We start from the raw sequence: 17,500 nt of genomic DNA on the forward strand, positions 1-17,500 counted from the left end.
CACAGCCTCTCGCTCATCTGCAGGACGACAACACACACACTTTATCAATAACTATACTTGTAGTTATGTTATTAAGCATCTTCCTGATTGTGGGAAAATCACTCTAAAAGACTGGAGTGGACTTGGAGTGACGAACTGGAGCGGATTGATTTAATAAAACTACTACAACAGCAATACCGGAATTATAAAATAGACAATGATCAAAAGTTTATTATTAATAATAATAACACCATTATCTATTATTTTATTTTTATCAACAGGTATTATTTAATTTAAAATACTATTAAATTAAATTTTAAATTAAAATAAACAAATAAATAATAAAATTTTTATTGTAATTCATTTTAATACAAAATGACTATTATAAAATATTATTTAAATAAAATATATTTTAAAATAGATAATAATCATACAATTATCTCAATTTATTTTTGGTTCTTTATTGTAATAATTTTTTTTAAACAAAATATTATTTAAACAAAATAATTAAGTTAAAAAGTAAGTAAATTAAAAAATATATATATATATATATATTTTGAAATAAATAAATAAAAATAAAAATAATAAAATTCTCAAATTTATTTTAATTATACAAAATGTTATTTAAGCAATAATTTAAATAAGTCTTAATTGTATTTTAAATAATTTGAATACAAAATCATTTAATATAAAAATATTAATAAAATAAAATATATTTAAAAATAATAATAATAACAATACAATTATCTCAATCTTAATACAATTTTAATGCAAAATATTATTTAAACAATACTTTAAATAAAGCATATTGTTAACAAATTTCCCATGATTCCCATAAACAATATTCCATAATTGTATGTAATATACTTAATAAGCTGTGTGCTATTTATGGTTAACAAGTAATGTAAATCATCCAATGAATTATTATTAGCCATATTATTGATCTGCTACAAACTGAAACTGTGTTTTATATGTGCTATATTTAGACAGGAATGAACTAGTTTTCCTAGGAAGAAATGAGGCCGTTGTAACGGTCCACAGACTCTGCACCAGGACACCCCCAGAAAACATTCCCGAATACTAATGACTGTTTTTGGACGAAGAATCAAATGATTTTAAAATAGTCTGTGTGAACCCACACGTTCAACCATGTCGCAACCCGAAACCCTGATGTGCGCCCTGCCAAATGTTCAGCCACTTTCTAGCCATTATCCCATAATTCATGTGCTAGCAGACGATCCCTCCACCAATCAAACGCAGCGAACAATGTAAAGCAGACAAAGGGTGTTTATTTATGCTGGTCCGCCCACGGGTGAGCGGTTCAAATGCACAAACTTATTTATAATCCTCCCAATTTTCCTGTTATTGCATTCCTCGTCCGCGCACAGACGTAAGCGTCTGATTCGATTGTTTTCCCGCCTCCTTTTTCCTGGTTGACCCCTGTGTGTTAAAGACGACAGACCGACCACACCCCCACAGCGAGGGTCCGTCTGAGACCGGGATCGATGAGAGGAAGACGAGAACGGGGAGGGAGAGAATGAAGGGAGAGGTCGTCTGTGACAGTCTGACCCGAAACACACAACAGAACCAACAAACAGAGGAAGAGGAACATCTGCCAGCGAAGCAGGACAGAGGACAAACACATCTACAGCTGTGCGTGACCAAAGCACCATCATATAAAAAAAAATTTAATAAATTTTTTTTTTTTTTTTAATGTATATAAAAATATACATAATGAATCATAAAAAAAAATATTCTAAAATTGTTTTTTATTGTCTGGGTAAATAAATAATAATATTTGGTGTCTGGGTAAATAAAATAAAATAAAATAAAAGATTTGGTGTCTGGGTAAATAAAATAAAATAAAATATTTTTAATTAAAAAAATAAAAAAAAATAAAAAAATTTTTTAGGACCATTAAGAATTTTTGCATTGTGATATTATTTTCGTTATAACTAAGCACATTTACACTTCCTGCTGCTCATTTGACTTCTAAGCTTTAGTTTTCTCTAAACTAATTCTCAATGTCAATTTTCAATATGGTAACTTCTTACTGGGGTGAATGTGCTTAATTGTTACGATAATAACAATAAAATAATGATAACAATGCTAAAATATCTTTGGTCCTAAAATATGCCTTATTTTCTCCATGCAAAATATCACTTGTTTTATATACTGTATTTCAATTTAAAGCACTTGATTGGCAATGATTGTGTTTACATGCAATACTGCCAAAGCATTATACACAAAACAAACTATATATATATATATATAGTTCTTGATATTTTTGTGAGAATCATCATCCTGTATTGTGTCATTTCTACTCATAACACCCTTGTGAAGTGTTCTGAAGCTCACGCAGAGACTGTATATGTACGTCTGCTATATAGACTTCTACTTCAAACAATGAGAATCATTCTTGAACAGCATGTGCAAAACTGATGATTGATTCTCTCTAAAGGCGACGGAACGGCTATGAAAGCAAATTCTAGATGGAAGCAGAACATAGTGACTTCATCTCTCATGTCAAGCTTCACACACACTCCTATACATACATAAACACACAGAGAAACGTCTGGCGGATTCTTTCTCTTCTCCAACATGGACCACATGTTAAAATGCACCTCAATGCAAATGCATGATCACAAACACACTCAAAAACACATCTGGAATGAGGCCGGTGTAATATCTCAATTTTATCTCGTTGAAAGCAGTGATTATTAAATGGATAAAGTACCAGTGTGTCTAAAGTACCAGATCTCAAACTGGAGAAACAAAGACATTTAAATGGAATATAAGTGAGAGATTCCTGAAATCTCCTGAGCTGTTAAACTCTGAGCAACACACTTCTCCTCTGGGTTCATGCAAACTCACTTTTATAAACTCAATCCAAACCACAACATTTCAGAATGCATGTTTTTCCTGGATGAGGAAAAAACTACATATTTCAACAGAGTCAGCAGGAAAAACAGATAACTCTCTGTTCCTTCCTCAGCTCAAACATCTGATCCGACTATAGGAGCGTTTTAAGATCTTTAGCAAAGTGTCTTCTCTATTTACTGTCAGTGCTGTCTGGAGAAACTATACTTTTTATGGAAAAAATACAAATACAAATAATGCATTCTAATTAAATTAAGATTAATTACTTTCTTTTATATGCAAACTTTTTATGTCTCTTCTCTATTCTCTATTTATAAAAGAGCTATACTTTTAATTGCAAATAAATTAAATTAAATTTGTATAATGAAAAAGTATTTTAATTCAATAAATTCAAATTAATTGTAAAAATTAAATTTTTATGTCTGTTCTCTGTTTACTCAATGCTGTCTAGGAAAATAAATAAAAATAAAATAAAATAAAATAAAATAAAATAAAATAAAATAAAATAAAATAAAATAAAATAAAATAAAATAAAATAAAATAAAATAAAATAATGCATTTGAATTCAATTAAGATGAATTACTTTTTTTTTATTATTACATTTTTATGTCTGTTCTCTGTTTACTCAATGCTGTCTAGGAAAATAAATAAAATAAAAAATAAAATAAAATAAAATAAAATAAAATAAAATAAAATAAAATAAAATAAAATAAAATAAAATAAAATAAAATAAAATAAAATAAAATAATGCATTTGAATTCAATTAAGATGAATTACTTTTTTTTTTATTACATTTTTATGTCTGTTCTCTGTTTACTCAATGCTGTCTAGGAAAATAAAATAAAATAAAATAAGAAATTCCTTTTGAGCTAATTCTCAATGGCGATTCCTCTGCATGAACGTCTAATTTGAAGATTTGAGCATCTCAAGATCTTCAGGAAAGTGTAGGAGAAACGATCAGTGAAATGAAACGATCTGTGTTTTCTGGCGACCTGGTAGCGACCTGCTTCTGACTTGACGAGCTCCTCCTCGGTTCGGCCTGACGTGCTGCTGAACTAAGGCTGCTTTGTGAACCGATAACATCGCAGCCAATGCCACCAAACGCTACATATTAGCCGGGCCTGCGGACCCTCCCAGAGGATTGTGGGAAGGGCAAACAATGGCGTCAGTGTTCCTCCCCTCGGCCCGGCACAAACCGCAGGGAACGCTGCAGGAATGCGGCAGCATCTGGACTCAACACTGGGCAAACGCGCTACAATCCCACCGAAATCTGCTTTAATATCAATGAACGTGTTATAAAGTCTTCAAACACGGCTTATCTCACATCTCCAGTGTTAATGAGCTCTTAAATCCCTGCTAGCTTGAAGATCATTGGCTATATCAGACCAAAAGGAAATTGTATACAAGTATTCTTGAGGACATTTTTGCGCATTTTTTTACATTTTTACATTATTTTCGTGATTAAGCACATTTTCTCCCCCCAGCTGCTCATTACGGTGATGTCACTTTACTTTTAATGAGCTAATTCATTAAATTTGAAGATTTAAGCATCTCAGGATATTCAAGTGTCAAAGCTGTCTACGAGAAACAACTGAAATCTATAAAAAAAATTATAAAAAAATCTATAAAATAAAATAAATAAAGTACAATAAAATAAAAAATGAAAAAATAAAATAAAATAATATTAAAATAATTAAATTAAATTAAAAATGAAATAAAATAACAAATTAACTGATGGCTTTGAATATAATACTGCTGTTAAACTAAATAAAAAAAAAAAAATAAAAAAAAAAAAAAATAAAAAAATAAAAAAATGTATATATTAATTAAATAATTAAATAAATAAAAACTGGTGGGTTTGCTGTTAAATCTTCGAAGGAGGTTGCATACAAGTATTCTTATGTGGAAAGAAAATATCCAGAAAATGGGATTTAATATATTTTGAGTGCAATGGCAAAGTCAACTAAATGTCAGGCAACATTTGCCTTTGAGCATCTAAGATAAATCAATACTGGAGTCTGGCTCGTTGATCAGGTCAGGAGGTCAAACTAGTCACAGTGACAGTATAAGCTAAAGCTCATGCATAAATGGTTCATACTAGTATATTTCAATAAGGAGAACACTGTAAAACTGAATTCTCTATTGAATTAACATGCATTCTAGAAATATAACCTCCACTTCCACGCTGACGTTTCAAAGGTTGATAGTGAATACAGAATGAGTCAGTGAGATGTTCTCTTCTATCTGATGTGGGCTGTGAGAGTTCAGGGACTGTTGATTTATTGGCGTTTCCTGCATCCTCAAAATCTTTGTTTGCTGACCTCAAAACAAACCACACCCTATCCTGCAACACACAGATAGTATTGTCTTTACTTTCAGGGGAAACAATATGATCAAACTATCAGGAACAAAAAGTCGGATCATGCAAAAAATGCACAAATTTAAGGGATTTAGACATGCACTAGTGTTCAAAAGTTGGCTTCGTTTATTTGATCAAAAATACGTTAAAAATAGTAAAATATTATTTCAATTTAGAATAGCGTTTTTTCTATGTGAATATTTAGTAAAGTGTAATTTATTCTGCAGAATTTTCAGCATCATTACTCCAGTCTTCAGTGTCACATGATCCTTCAGAAATCACTCTAATATGAGGATTTGATGATCAAGAAACATTTATGATTATTATCAGTGTTGAAAACAAGTTCATATTTTGGTGGAAATGGCAATACATTTTTCCAAGATAAAAAATAAAAAAATAAAAAAAGCATTTGTGTTACACTGCTAAATAAAGTGTTATTTTTAAACTTTTGAACGGTAGTCCATATCAAGTGTTTGTAATTACATTTCAGGATTTATATTCATTACGGTCAGCCAATACATGGGTTTGTCCAACCCTGAAAGAACAAAAAAGTAATCATAATATATTATTTTGAATCAGTCTGAACATGAATTCCAATGAAATGAAAAAGACCAGACCACAGCATTCCTCCCATCAAACCTCCTGGAAACGAGATGTTGCACAACATCTCGATACGGAAACACGAGAGGGTCAAATCTGGGGTCAGAGATAAGTGAGATCAGCTTTTCATACGAAACATTTTCTACTGAGATGATAAATCATTAAAAAAATCAAACGCAAGCGCAGCCATGGAATAGTCGATGGGTGTTTTCCTCTTTTCCCCTGATTTATCTGCTTCCCGTGGCGTAAGCGTCAGCAGAATGGAATTCCTAAGACTTCCTGCGGAGTGGACAGATCTCTGAGGTCACCGTATCACGTTCAGCACTCGGCTCGAAAATAACCCTAGAGTTTCAACACTTCTGGCTAAAACCACAACACACAGTCTGAGCATTCGAAACAAGGGCAAAAATAATAAAGATGTGAGGTTTGACATATTTTAGAGGCAGTTAATGCGTGCGCTGATGAGAAACACATGCAGCGTAAAACAGGCTCATAAAGACAACATTGTAAGGTATTTTTGGGCAAAATAGAATGTTGAGTGGATTTATGTTTATGTTTGACCTCTCTTTCATGCCTTCTTTATGTAATTATGTCAGAATGCCCATCTTGGCAAGTATGCTTGTAAACAGAAGTGTATGTCTTAACTGGAAGAAAACAGTTGAGAAATAAAATGCGTGTGTATCAGTATATTGGATCCGTGCATTAGCTCTTAAAGGGACAGCAGCCTAATAAACATAATAAACATAATAAACCTGCTGCTGTCTTTGTTTTTTTACAACAAAAGACAAAGAACAATCACTCATTGCTCTTCACGGAATAAGTTTTGAAAACATTTTTTTTTTACATTTTTAAATTTAATTTTTTAACAAATATTTTTAGAATTTTTTTTATTTATGCAAAATGCAATAAACATTTCATGGCTGGTAAAAAAAAAATATTTAGGGCTGGAAAATTTTCTTAAATAAAATTTCTGTAATATATATATATATATATATATATTAGTATTCTGAAATATTTCTATATATATTTTATTATTTTATATATATATATATATATATATATATATATATTTAAATATATATAAAAACATAAAATATACATAACATAAATAAATATAAAATATATAAATATTAAATTTATAAAATATAAAAATATTTTATAACTGTATTAAAAAAGTTTTTTTTTTATATATATATAATATAGTAGATTTTTATGTATATGAATATATTTCCATCATTATAAGAAAGTAAGAATATATATACAGCTTGTCATTTGTCACATGGGAAGGAGATGCATGTTTATCATGCCATATTTTAAGTGATGACATTCCTGTTGTGGGACCTCACAGTTCCTCCAGTGTTACGGAGAGACAGCGATGAATGACCCGCTTCACCAGGAACATTCTGTCTCACGAGGGAACAGACTCCAGGTTTACAGTCCATGATAATGTGAGCTAATGGTCAGAAATCACTCCAAATCACTCACTTATTAGTTTACATTTGCTGCCTATATATATATATAGGGTGCTAGAGTTTGGAACAGAGCTGTTGATAAACTGAACTGAGGACTAAGAGAGTATGAGGAGTCTGTCAAGCGATCACAGGTGTAATATCTCCAGCTCAATCTGCCCAGTTTCAGGTTGACTGGTTTAAACTCCACCCTTAGTTTCAGAGACACACGACACACAGAAGCGAGGATGCGCTCGAGTGCATCACTGCAGATGTGCCGAGGGCAACAACACAACGCTTACTATTCATTTGCATTTGTGCTCATAACCTTTTCTCAGAGTTTCGCATCCATAATTTTTTTTAAATGTTTACCATTTCTGGCTGTATCGTGTTCTTGAGTTGCTATGATTCTTTGGAGAAAAAAACACTGCATAACTTTATTTTCCAGCTGATGTTATCAATGCCACTTATTGTTTTATCATAATTTTTTAAGGTCTTATAGAGACACTTTTCCCCCATCCAATCATTTCCAAACATTTAGCAAGTAAAATTATGCAAATGGTGTTGTTTTCAGTAACTGAAATAAAGCTGAAATAAAAGTAAAAACATTTTTTTTTATAAAAATACATTTAAATAAATAATAAAAAAAATATATTATATTGAATAAAATAAAATAAATGTAGAACAAAAAAAAATTCACTAAAATAAAAAATATAAAACATTGTTTTCAGTAACTGAAATTAAGCTGAAATAAAATGCAATATAAATAAAACCTGAAAGCTTAAACTTGTATTAAATCTTAAAATATAAAAAATGTAACTGAACTTAAGCTGAAATAAAATATAATATAAATAAATATTACCTGAAAGCTTAAATTTGAACTTAGAAATTTAATAATTAAGTTGAAGTTGAAGACTAAAATTAGAGCTATATAGAAATATTTATAAATAAAATATATATATATATATAAATTACAAAAGCACAAAGGCTAATTCAAAATATGACAGAATATAAATAATACTAGAATCACTGGCCAAAACAAGTTTTCGAATGAAATGAAACATGTGCAATGAAAAAAAAAAAAGTTTTGTGAAATGAAACGTGATTCTAATTGGAAACCTTAATTTTTTAGGGTGTCACACAATGACCTCTGAGTGAGTGTTCAGTGCAGGAAAGGCTTCAGTGATTCATGGCGTCACGTATCTTTGAACGCCCAGCTGAGTTTCCTGAGTTTCCAACTGAGAAGTTTACATCAGCGTGGCTTCATCATGACAGGCCATTGAGTGAGTCAAACATCCTCACACTGACCCGGACCATTCAGACGTCTCACTCGGCCTCGCTTTCAGTGGCGTATCTCTGCCAACAGCCCAACAGAAGGTCATTGAGGAGACCAGACGGCTTGGCAGCAAGACACACAACGACAAAAGCTCTGCTTCGGCACGAACCCCATGAGCAAAACTGTCCTATCGAGGTCTGTTTGAGTCGGTCCAACATCAGCTGGACGCAGTCTTACCGTCAGTAAACTATCTGTGCACATAGAAGCTGTCAGGATCATGTGTTTAGACTATTGAAGTCGGTCCACAATAGCACCAGAAATCCAAGAATCTGTCATTTATCTTGGCTATAATCTCTTCTGTCAGGAGGGTTTGAAGAATGCTCTTGTGTAGTTTGCATTGATTTTTAAGATGCATAATAAAACACAGAACTTCTTGACTTTGGCGGGGTTGCAACTTCTAAATATCTTAATATCAAACCATCACATCTGAGGAACAAGATGCTACATGTCAAGTATGAAAGCAAATGCAATCTAATATGTGCTATCGGTACACAAGCCTGAGCTAAAGTCGCATGCAGTTGACATTAAAAGAAAAAACTCACTCAGAAAGAAAAGGCAAGTAATCCATTGAATTAAACTGGGAAATTTTGAAGTCGAAAAACTAAAATTGTGAATTATGCATGACGAATTTTAAAGTATTTGGGTGGTGACGGCAATACGGTTTATCTACCATATTAAGTTATTTACAACCCTGAGGTGAAGCTGAATTAGTCAGTCTATTATAGCACAGGTAAAAGGTCAAGTTTTCATCATTAAACTACTTAAAATAAGTGCATGGTTAACCTGAGCTACTGATTATCTGCACACAAACACATTTCTTTAGATAAAATCATCTGCTAAATGTGTAATGTAGACGTATCTCAGCGTTTTCAGCCCATCTAGAGTATCCATTTCTCATCCGACCTCACCAGCATGACCTCAAAAACTGAGCCGTGATTCATCGACGTTTACTTATTAACTGATAACAAAGCAATGACTCGTTTCATACTAAACAAACTTGTGCAATCTCATCAGGCATGCATGACTCTTAAAATGCTTGCTTTGGTTTAAAAGAAGCGATGTGTAAGAGCATGCATTGAGACTCAAACCCCCAAACCAGAGCTCTGGGAAGACATGTGCACTACAGTAAAGGCAAACGAAAGCAATGGCGTAAGCGTGTGAAATCGCTGAGTGTGTGAAGTGCCGAATGCCTAGTGCACATCTATTGATTTACACACAATTAGAAAAGATGCGACTAACACACAATTTCTCGAGCTGCAAAACCAGGTTGGTGAATGCAATGTGTCCACAACAGTCATGCATGGTACAATGCGACTGCTTTGTCAAACTATTCAAGGTACAAACGCTCTCACTGGGGCGGTACCTTTTCAAAAGATGAACATTTGTACCTAAAAAGTGCATATTAGGCACATATTGGCACTAAAAGTGCACATATTAGTACCTAAATAGTAAATATTAGAACCTTTTTAAAGGGTACAATCCTAGTGACAGCTTTTGCACCCATTTTTCTGAGAGTGAACAATGAGTAACAGTAAAGGCCTCATGTGTGTCTTATTGTAAACGGCTGGACTCATTAGCACTCGCGATTCAAATGCATATGAAGCCGCAGCTTTAAAAAACATGCCACTATCAGTGTGATAGTCAGCAGAACAAAACAACCACTCCCACCTTCCCCGGGTTTTCCATTGTTGTCTATGACGGGCCATTCAGCCCCCTTGTTGACTCGGATCCCGGGGATTTTGGGGAAGGGAGGTTAAGCACAGAAGTTGCATGTTTGCATGAAAAGCATGCAACAAAAAAAAAAACTGACCATGTAAAATCCTTTGCACTAATCCAGTCTGCAACTCCCAATTCCACCAGACACCCTTTCAGTGAGGATTACAGGGAGAGTAAAACACAAACCCCTGCTTTCAATGCATCTATAAACCAATGCATTCTGTGCATCTATAAACCAATGCATTCTGTGCATCTATAAACCAATGCATTCTGTGCATCTATAAACCAATGCATTCAATGCATATTCTATGCATCTATAAACCATAAACCAATGCATTCTATGCATCTATAAACCCATGCTTTCAATGCATATTCTGTGCATCTATAAAATTACAGCTGCAGTGCTGAAGGAAAACTAATGAATCGGCATCATAACGGTGCTCAGCGTAGCAACGCCTGTAAACAATGCATTCCCACATCCGGGACGCATCTTACCTTGCAGCTGCTTGAAACGCCCCTCGAGCTGGTTGTAGTTGAAAGGCATTTGCGCGGGGAAGCTCGGCTCCTGGTAAAAGCCCTCGGGGGCCCCGGACTCCCACTCCAAATCCATGATCCCTGACCGAGAGGGAAACTATTCCCAGATTCCTCCCAGAAAACCACGGAATGAGAAGGAACAACAGCGGGAAAAGACGAGGAAAAGCTCCGAGAGGCTTATTTCTGCTCCTCTTTAAAACGAAAGATATCCAAAGAGCAAGAGGTTTCCGTCCCAGACTAATGTCCTAAAGGAGACGTGCATGCTTGTTCGTCTTCCCATTCAAAAGAAGCGTCTCCCCCACACAAAAAACTCCAGCACACACACAAACGCCCCTCCTCCGGTCACACACACACACACACACTCGGACTCAGAGGATGGCTTGCCCACACACTCCTCGAGCCGACCCGCTTGAGACCGACCCGCTCTGAATCTGCAGGAGTCAATGGAAGGGTTTCTGTGAGACTCCTGTAACGGAGCAGAAGAGGAGGGCAAGAGGGTTGTAATTTCACCAGCCTGTGTGTTTGCACATGATGTCACCACCTCATTACAATGAAAGAGGAGGAGGAGGAGGAGAAGACGGGCCGTACCAAGTCTCCGGATGAGATGGGGGAGGACAAAGAGCAGGAAGTCGGCTCATTTCCACGCATTGTTATTTAAAAGTCATGCAACACATGCAAAGGCGCATTAGAAATGCGGAATGGCCTTTTTGGAATGTTGGACTGACTTGCATCCTGTCCAGAATTCCATTTCCCTAAAATTCCATTTGCTTAAAATTCCGTTTGCCTGAAATTCCATTGGCCTCCTCCTCGTGTCCCCCCCCCCTCCCGCCGTCCATCTGTTTGCAAGGTGAGGAGAGACTCTGCCATGAATGCAGACTTTGAACTACTTCTCAAAGTTTGCCTGTTGAATTGCACTCCGCTGTAAAACAAACATCTGCTGTAATTCCCACTCAGGAATCTCACTCACACGGCTACGTCAGGATCCAGGACACACAGACGAACTGTCACGATGGCGAAACACTCTCACGTCTGCTTTTCGTTACGGGTCTTAAACATTATAAAAAGCAGGATTATGCAAACTAAGGCCCTCAATGGTGAATTAAAAGCCAAAAAGGATCATGGGATATTTACAGGCACCTAAGGAGTGTTTTTATGAGAGTGGAGCGCTGATATGAAACGCTGCATGAAATGTTATAAATCAAGCAATAAAACGCTGGTTTGTTTTCTGTCAGCAACAGTGTTCCTGGCACACATCAAGCATTTGTTTCTGCTAAATGAAGAAAGAGGTTTATGTTGTTTTCTTTAGAATTCCAACTAAATTTGCTCATTGACATTCAGAATAAAAACGTGAATAACAGGCACATTTTTGTTTATGTTTTATTAATTGAATGTGTTTTTGTCATTTTTATGACATTTTTACTTTAGCTTATTTCAGGCAAACATTTATAACCCCAATTTCTATTAACATTTTTATTAGAAAAATAGGTTGCACTTTATTTTACAATACGTGCACGTACTTAAAAGTGCTGGTTAATATAAGGTAACAACATTGGTTAAGGTTAGGTTCAGGGTTAGTACCTATAGATAGTTATCACCCAAATATTGTAATTACTATAATAAGTACATAATATGTACTTATTATAGGACAGGGCTGTAAAATAAAGTGCTACTGAAAAATAAAAATGTCAAATGTTCTGCTCTTTCATTAAAAAGTATGTGATATGAGATATATATATATATATCATACTGAATGAATACTATATTAATATACTATTATTTACACGGTACGCCATCGTACTTAAAAAAATAATCCCTCTTTCCACAAGACAGCATCCTCAAGGAACCATGAGATAAGCTATAATGTGACCAAATGTGTCCCATGATCCTGTATTTCCAAATGAAACAAATGTTGGTTTATTCCTCGGAGTGTCTAGCGTGGGATCGCGGCCCGAGGCTGTTCTGGTGGATCTGGGCCCGCAGTGAGAGGGATATTTGTGCAGAAACACAGTCAGTTGTGTCATTTTGAAGTCACAAGACGTCCACGTGTCCTCAGCGCGCTTAATTCACCTCCGTCTGCACTTGTGTTCTCTGTCACAAGTGTGTGTCTGACTCTCAGAGCTGAAATCATCCCTCGCGCCGCGAGACACAGCCCACGATAAAGGAGCGCTTACTCTCAAACACGCACACACTCCGTGGAATAACCTGGAGATAATCGGATGAATTATATATCAGCAAATTATGGGAAATGAAGGGCGATACACACCCTAACCCTAACTGTGTGTGTGTGTGTGTGTGTGTGTGTGTGTGTGTGTGTGTGTGTGTGTGTGTGTGTGTGTGTGGATTTCCATTCATTCCCAATCGTTTCAATGATAAAATGATTTAAAAATCGTTTTTTTTTTTTTTTAAGATTAAAGTATATGTACATTATATTATATTATATTATATTATATTATATTATATTATATTATATTATTTGAAGATATATAATGATAAATATTTTAACAATAAAAGCCGGAAAAATGTGAAGCCAAAATAAAGGGAAAAAAATATTTATACATTTAATAAATGTAAAAAAATGAATAACAACAATACAATTATTTAAAAATATTATATTTAAAAGATAAAAGCATATTATATGATATTATATTACATAATGATACATATTTTAACAGTAAAACCCCCAAAAATGTGATGCTAAAATAAAGGGGGAAACTAATTTATACATTTTATAAAAGTAAAAAATGTAATAATAATACAATTATTTGAAAATATTATATTTAAAAGATAAAGGCATATTAAATAATTATATTATATTATATTATATTATATTATATTATATTTTATAATATCTGATGATATACTGTATAATAATAAATATTGTAAAAATAAAACTCAATTTCTTTTAATGCTGACAAGGGAAAAAATCTATTTATACATTTTATAAATGTAAAAAAATATATATATATTTTTTATAAATTTTTTTTATTATTATTATTATTTTAAAATGTATTTTAAATGATGAGCATAACATTTTTGTATGTCCAAATAGATTTGTATAATTTCTAGAGAAAATGTGAATCTCTAGATATGGCTAAAATATCTGTGGATTTATGGATAAAATGGTCAGATCCCAAACTCTTGTCGAACAGCATTAAGTCGAGCATGACATGACATGATCCAGTCTAGTCTTGATAATCCATACGAGAGGAACAGTATGAAAGTAGAATAATGTCAAATGTTTTTGAAATAAAAAGCCTGTTGAATTGCACTACTTGAAAAAAAATAGGCATTGCATTAACCATGCTTGCATTTTAATGCATTGTATTTTTAGTGCTTACATTTTTATGGGCTGAAATTCAACATGGTTGAATATTTAAGCTGTGAATATTTCAATTAAAAACATTTCAAACACCTTTCATTATTAAAAATTCAATAATCCATATTCACCTTTCATATTTCACTTCCAAAATATTCAAACTGTTTAAAAATACAACCAATAATATTCAACAGGCAATTTTCGGTCCATTTTATTTCGCTTTGCAAATTCGCTTCCACAAATTCAGTGGTTCAAATTCGACAGTAAATTCAACATTGACGTCCAGGAACTGCAGGAAAAGCAGTAGATTACCGAGCATACTCTCCATCTGCTGTCAGTCGACCTCACCAGCAGATGGTGCAAAAGCACTTGTTGCTGACGAAGACATTCATTCATAAAATGAAAATGATTATCTGTGTCAGTATATGCGGAAAAGATGATAAACACACAAAAGCTGTGTTTATGTTTCATTCAATAACTTCATTGTTACTTTCCCTGTGTATTCTACATGTCATCAGCTTTCTCTACCATGAACAGGATTATAATCGGTTTCCCTCAATACCTCATACTCAAGGATTTCCCTTCCGTTGATACAGTGATATGAAAGACCAATCTTGCACCTTATTAGGGAAGTAGGCTGTAGGCTTTATAGGCTACAGGCAAGAAGATGGACTCAGAATATGAACTTAACGTGCAAAGTTTCATGCTGAGCGTTTCGTGATATACTGGCATAAAATCAACACATACATATAGTATGCATACGTGTATTGCATTAGCTTAAACTGTCACAGCACTTGCATATTGTCCTCCTATTGTTAGTTTAACTGTAAATCCCTTTGGATAAAAGCGTCTGCTAAATGACTAAATGTAAAAATTGGCTTGATATTGGACATTCGCACATTTAGGGATCGTCTCTAAAGTTGCATACAACATTGGCATACACGTTTCTAACTTCAATAGCAAACTTACATTTATTTGAATAAATATCAAAAAATCCAAAGGGTGCGCATTATGCCTGACACTAAATGAACACTTTACAGTTGGTTTTATGACTGTAAGTCGTTCTATTCAAATGCTATCGGAGTTAGAAACGTGTATACCAAAGTCGTATACACTTTAGAGACGGTCCCTAAATGTGCGAATGTCCAACATCAAGCCATCTGTATGCCAGTCTATCACTGGGAAACGCTCAGCATTAAGCTTTGCGCGTTATTCTGAGTCCATCTGCTTGCCTGCGAGTTTGGTCTTTTACATCACTGTAGTCCATTAAGCTACGTTAAGCGTTGTATATATCCAGCAGGGGAATCCTTAAGTATTGAGGGAAACCCTAATAGCCTGCATGCAGCACATCGCCACAATATAAAGTTAAGGCAACTAAACAACCAAGAGAAATATATGTCAACCTCAAAAATGTAACATTGGATCTGTATATCCGCATCGGGGAATAACATTATAATCTCGTTCACGGTAGAGAAAAATGCATGTAGGCTACACAGGAAAAGTAACCGTGAAGACACTGAATTTAACATAAAACAGCCGTCATAATAATCACAAATACACTTACATTGCTGTAAATGAGTTTTATGAATGAAATGAATGACTTGTTCTAACTGTTGCTGGTCTTCAACACGCGCTTTTGCACCCCCTGCTGGTGAGGTAGACTAACAGCAGATGGAGAGTATGCTCGGCAATCTACTGCTTTTCCTGCAGTTCCTGGACGTCAATGTTGAATTTACTGTCGAATTTGAACCACTGAATTTGTGGAAGCGAATTTGCAAAGCGAAATAAAATGGACCGAAAATTGCCTGTTGAATATTATTGGTTGTATTTTTAAACAGTTTGAATATTTTGGAAGTGAAATATGAAAGGTGAATATGGATTATTGAATTTTTTATAATGAAAAGGTGTTTGAAATGTTTTTAATTGAAATATTCACAGCTTAAATATTCAACCATGTTGAATTTCAGCCCATAAAAATGTAAGCACTAAAAATACAATGCATTAAAATGCAAGCATGGTTAATGCAATGCCTATTTTTTTTCAAGTAGTGCAATTCAACAGGCTTTTTATTTCAAAAACATTTGACATTATTCTACTTTCATAGAACAGGCCTTAATAGTGGATTCATATCACATGACCTTTTCTAATCAATACCAGTACTTCTACATGAATATTCTGATATCTCAGCATGATAAAGAGCGATGTGAAACTGACCATGAACAGTGAACAGCATGAACGCAGATTTCCCACAAATGCATGTCAGATGTGTTGTTTCTCTCTCACATGAGGATAAACGTATGTAATGCTTGTTTCTGCTGGCGCTGGGATAATCGCTGCTTTGGCAAGTCAACGAAGGCCAAATTTCACATGATGCTCCGCTGTGATCTTATAAAAATGTACTTGCACAATCCCACAATTCCAGAGGGATTCGGGTTGTAACGCAACACAACTGCTCTTCCTCGACACTGAACTCGAGAGTGCTGATTTCAGCAAAGCCCATAACGTCTGGATAGTGTCTGGATACGGTGTGTTTCTGAGTATTATGATGATCTAAAGTGGGGTGATTTTCCAGACATCTGGCCGACGGACTCCGGAAGGGACGGATAGAGGAAGGACAGGGGGTCTGTGGGTGTTTCCTTTCTCTTATGAGATGAACAACCATACAAACACGCAAACCAGGACATTCCAGCCCACAATTACAGTGCCCTCCACAATTATTGAACCCCCTGGTAAATATGATCAAAATTGGCTGTAAAAAATAAATCTGCATCGATTATCCTTGTGATCTTTCATTCAAAAAATGCGCAAAATTCTAACCTTTCATTGAAGTAAAAGAATTGAAAGTGGGGGGAAAATCACATTATGAAATAAATGTTTTTCTCCAAAACACGTTGGCCACAATTATTGAAACCCTTTTATTAAATACTTTTTGCAATCTCCTTTTGCCAAGATAACAGCTCTGACTCTTCTCCTATAATGCCTGATGAATTTGGAGAATAACTGACAAGAGATCAGAGACCATTCCTCCACACAGAATCTCTCCAGATCCTTCAGATTCCCAGATCCATGTTGGTGCTTCTCCTCTTCAGTTCACTCCACTCATCAGGTCAGGGGACTGAGACGGTCATGGCAGAAGCTTCATTTTGTGCTCCACAACAAATTTTTGTTTTGATTTTGATGTTTGTTTTGGATCGTTGTCCTGATGGAAGATCCAACCACGGCCCATTATAAGATTTCTAGCAGAAGGCGTCAGGTTTTGATTTTTTATCTGTTGATATTTGATAGAATCCACAATGCCATGTATCTGAACAAGAAGTCCAGGACCTCCAGCA

General features: G+C 34.5%; 1 protein-coding gene across 3 annotated transcripts in view; it reads right to left on the bottom strand.

The window, feature by feature from the left end:
- Window positions 1–17,500, bottom strand: part of sptbn1 (spectrin, beta, non-erythrocytic 1) — a 109,421-nt gene that overhangs the window by 49,729 nt on the left and 42,192 nt on the right. For 2 of the 3 annotated variants that reach the window (XM_082155721.1, XM_082155722.1), the window contains exon 3: window positions 1–17. This exon is cut by the window's left edge and continues 135 nt beyond it. In XM_082155721.1, the coding sequence (XP_082011847.1) occupies window positions 1–17 (17 nt within the window). Of the gene's footprint in view, window positions 18–10,813; window positions 11,396–17,500 lie in introns of those variants that run through there. The other variant, XM_082155723.1, reaches the window with a different exon arrangement.

This window comes from Leuciscus leuciscus, assembly GCF_965113295.1.
Source record: "Leuciscus leuciscus genome assembly, chromosome: 23".
Classification (NCBI taxonomy): Eukaryota; Metazoa; Chordata; class Actinopteri; order Cypriniformes; family Leuciscidae; genus Leuciscus; species Leuciscus leuciscus.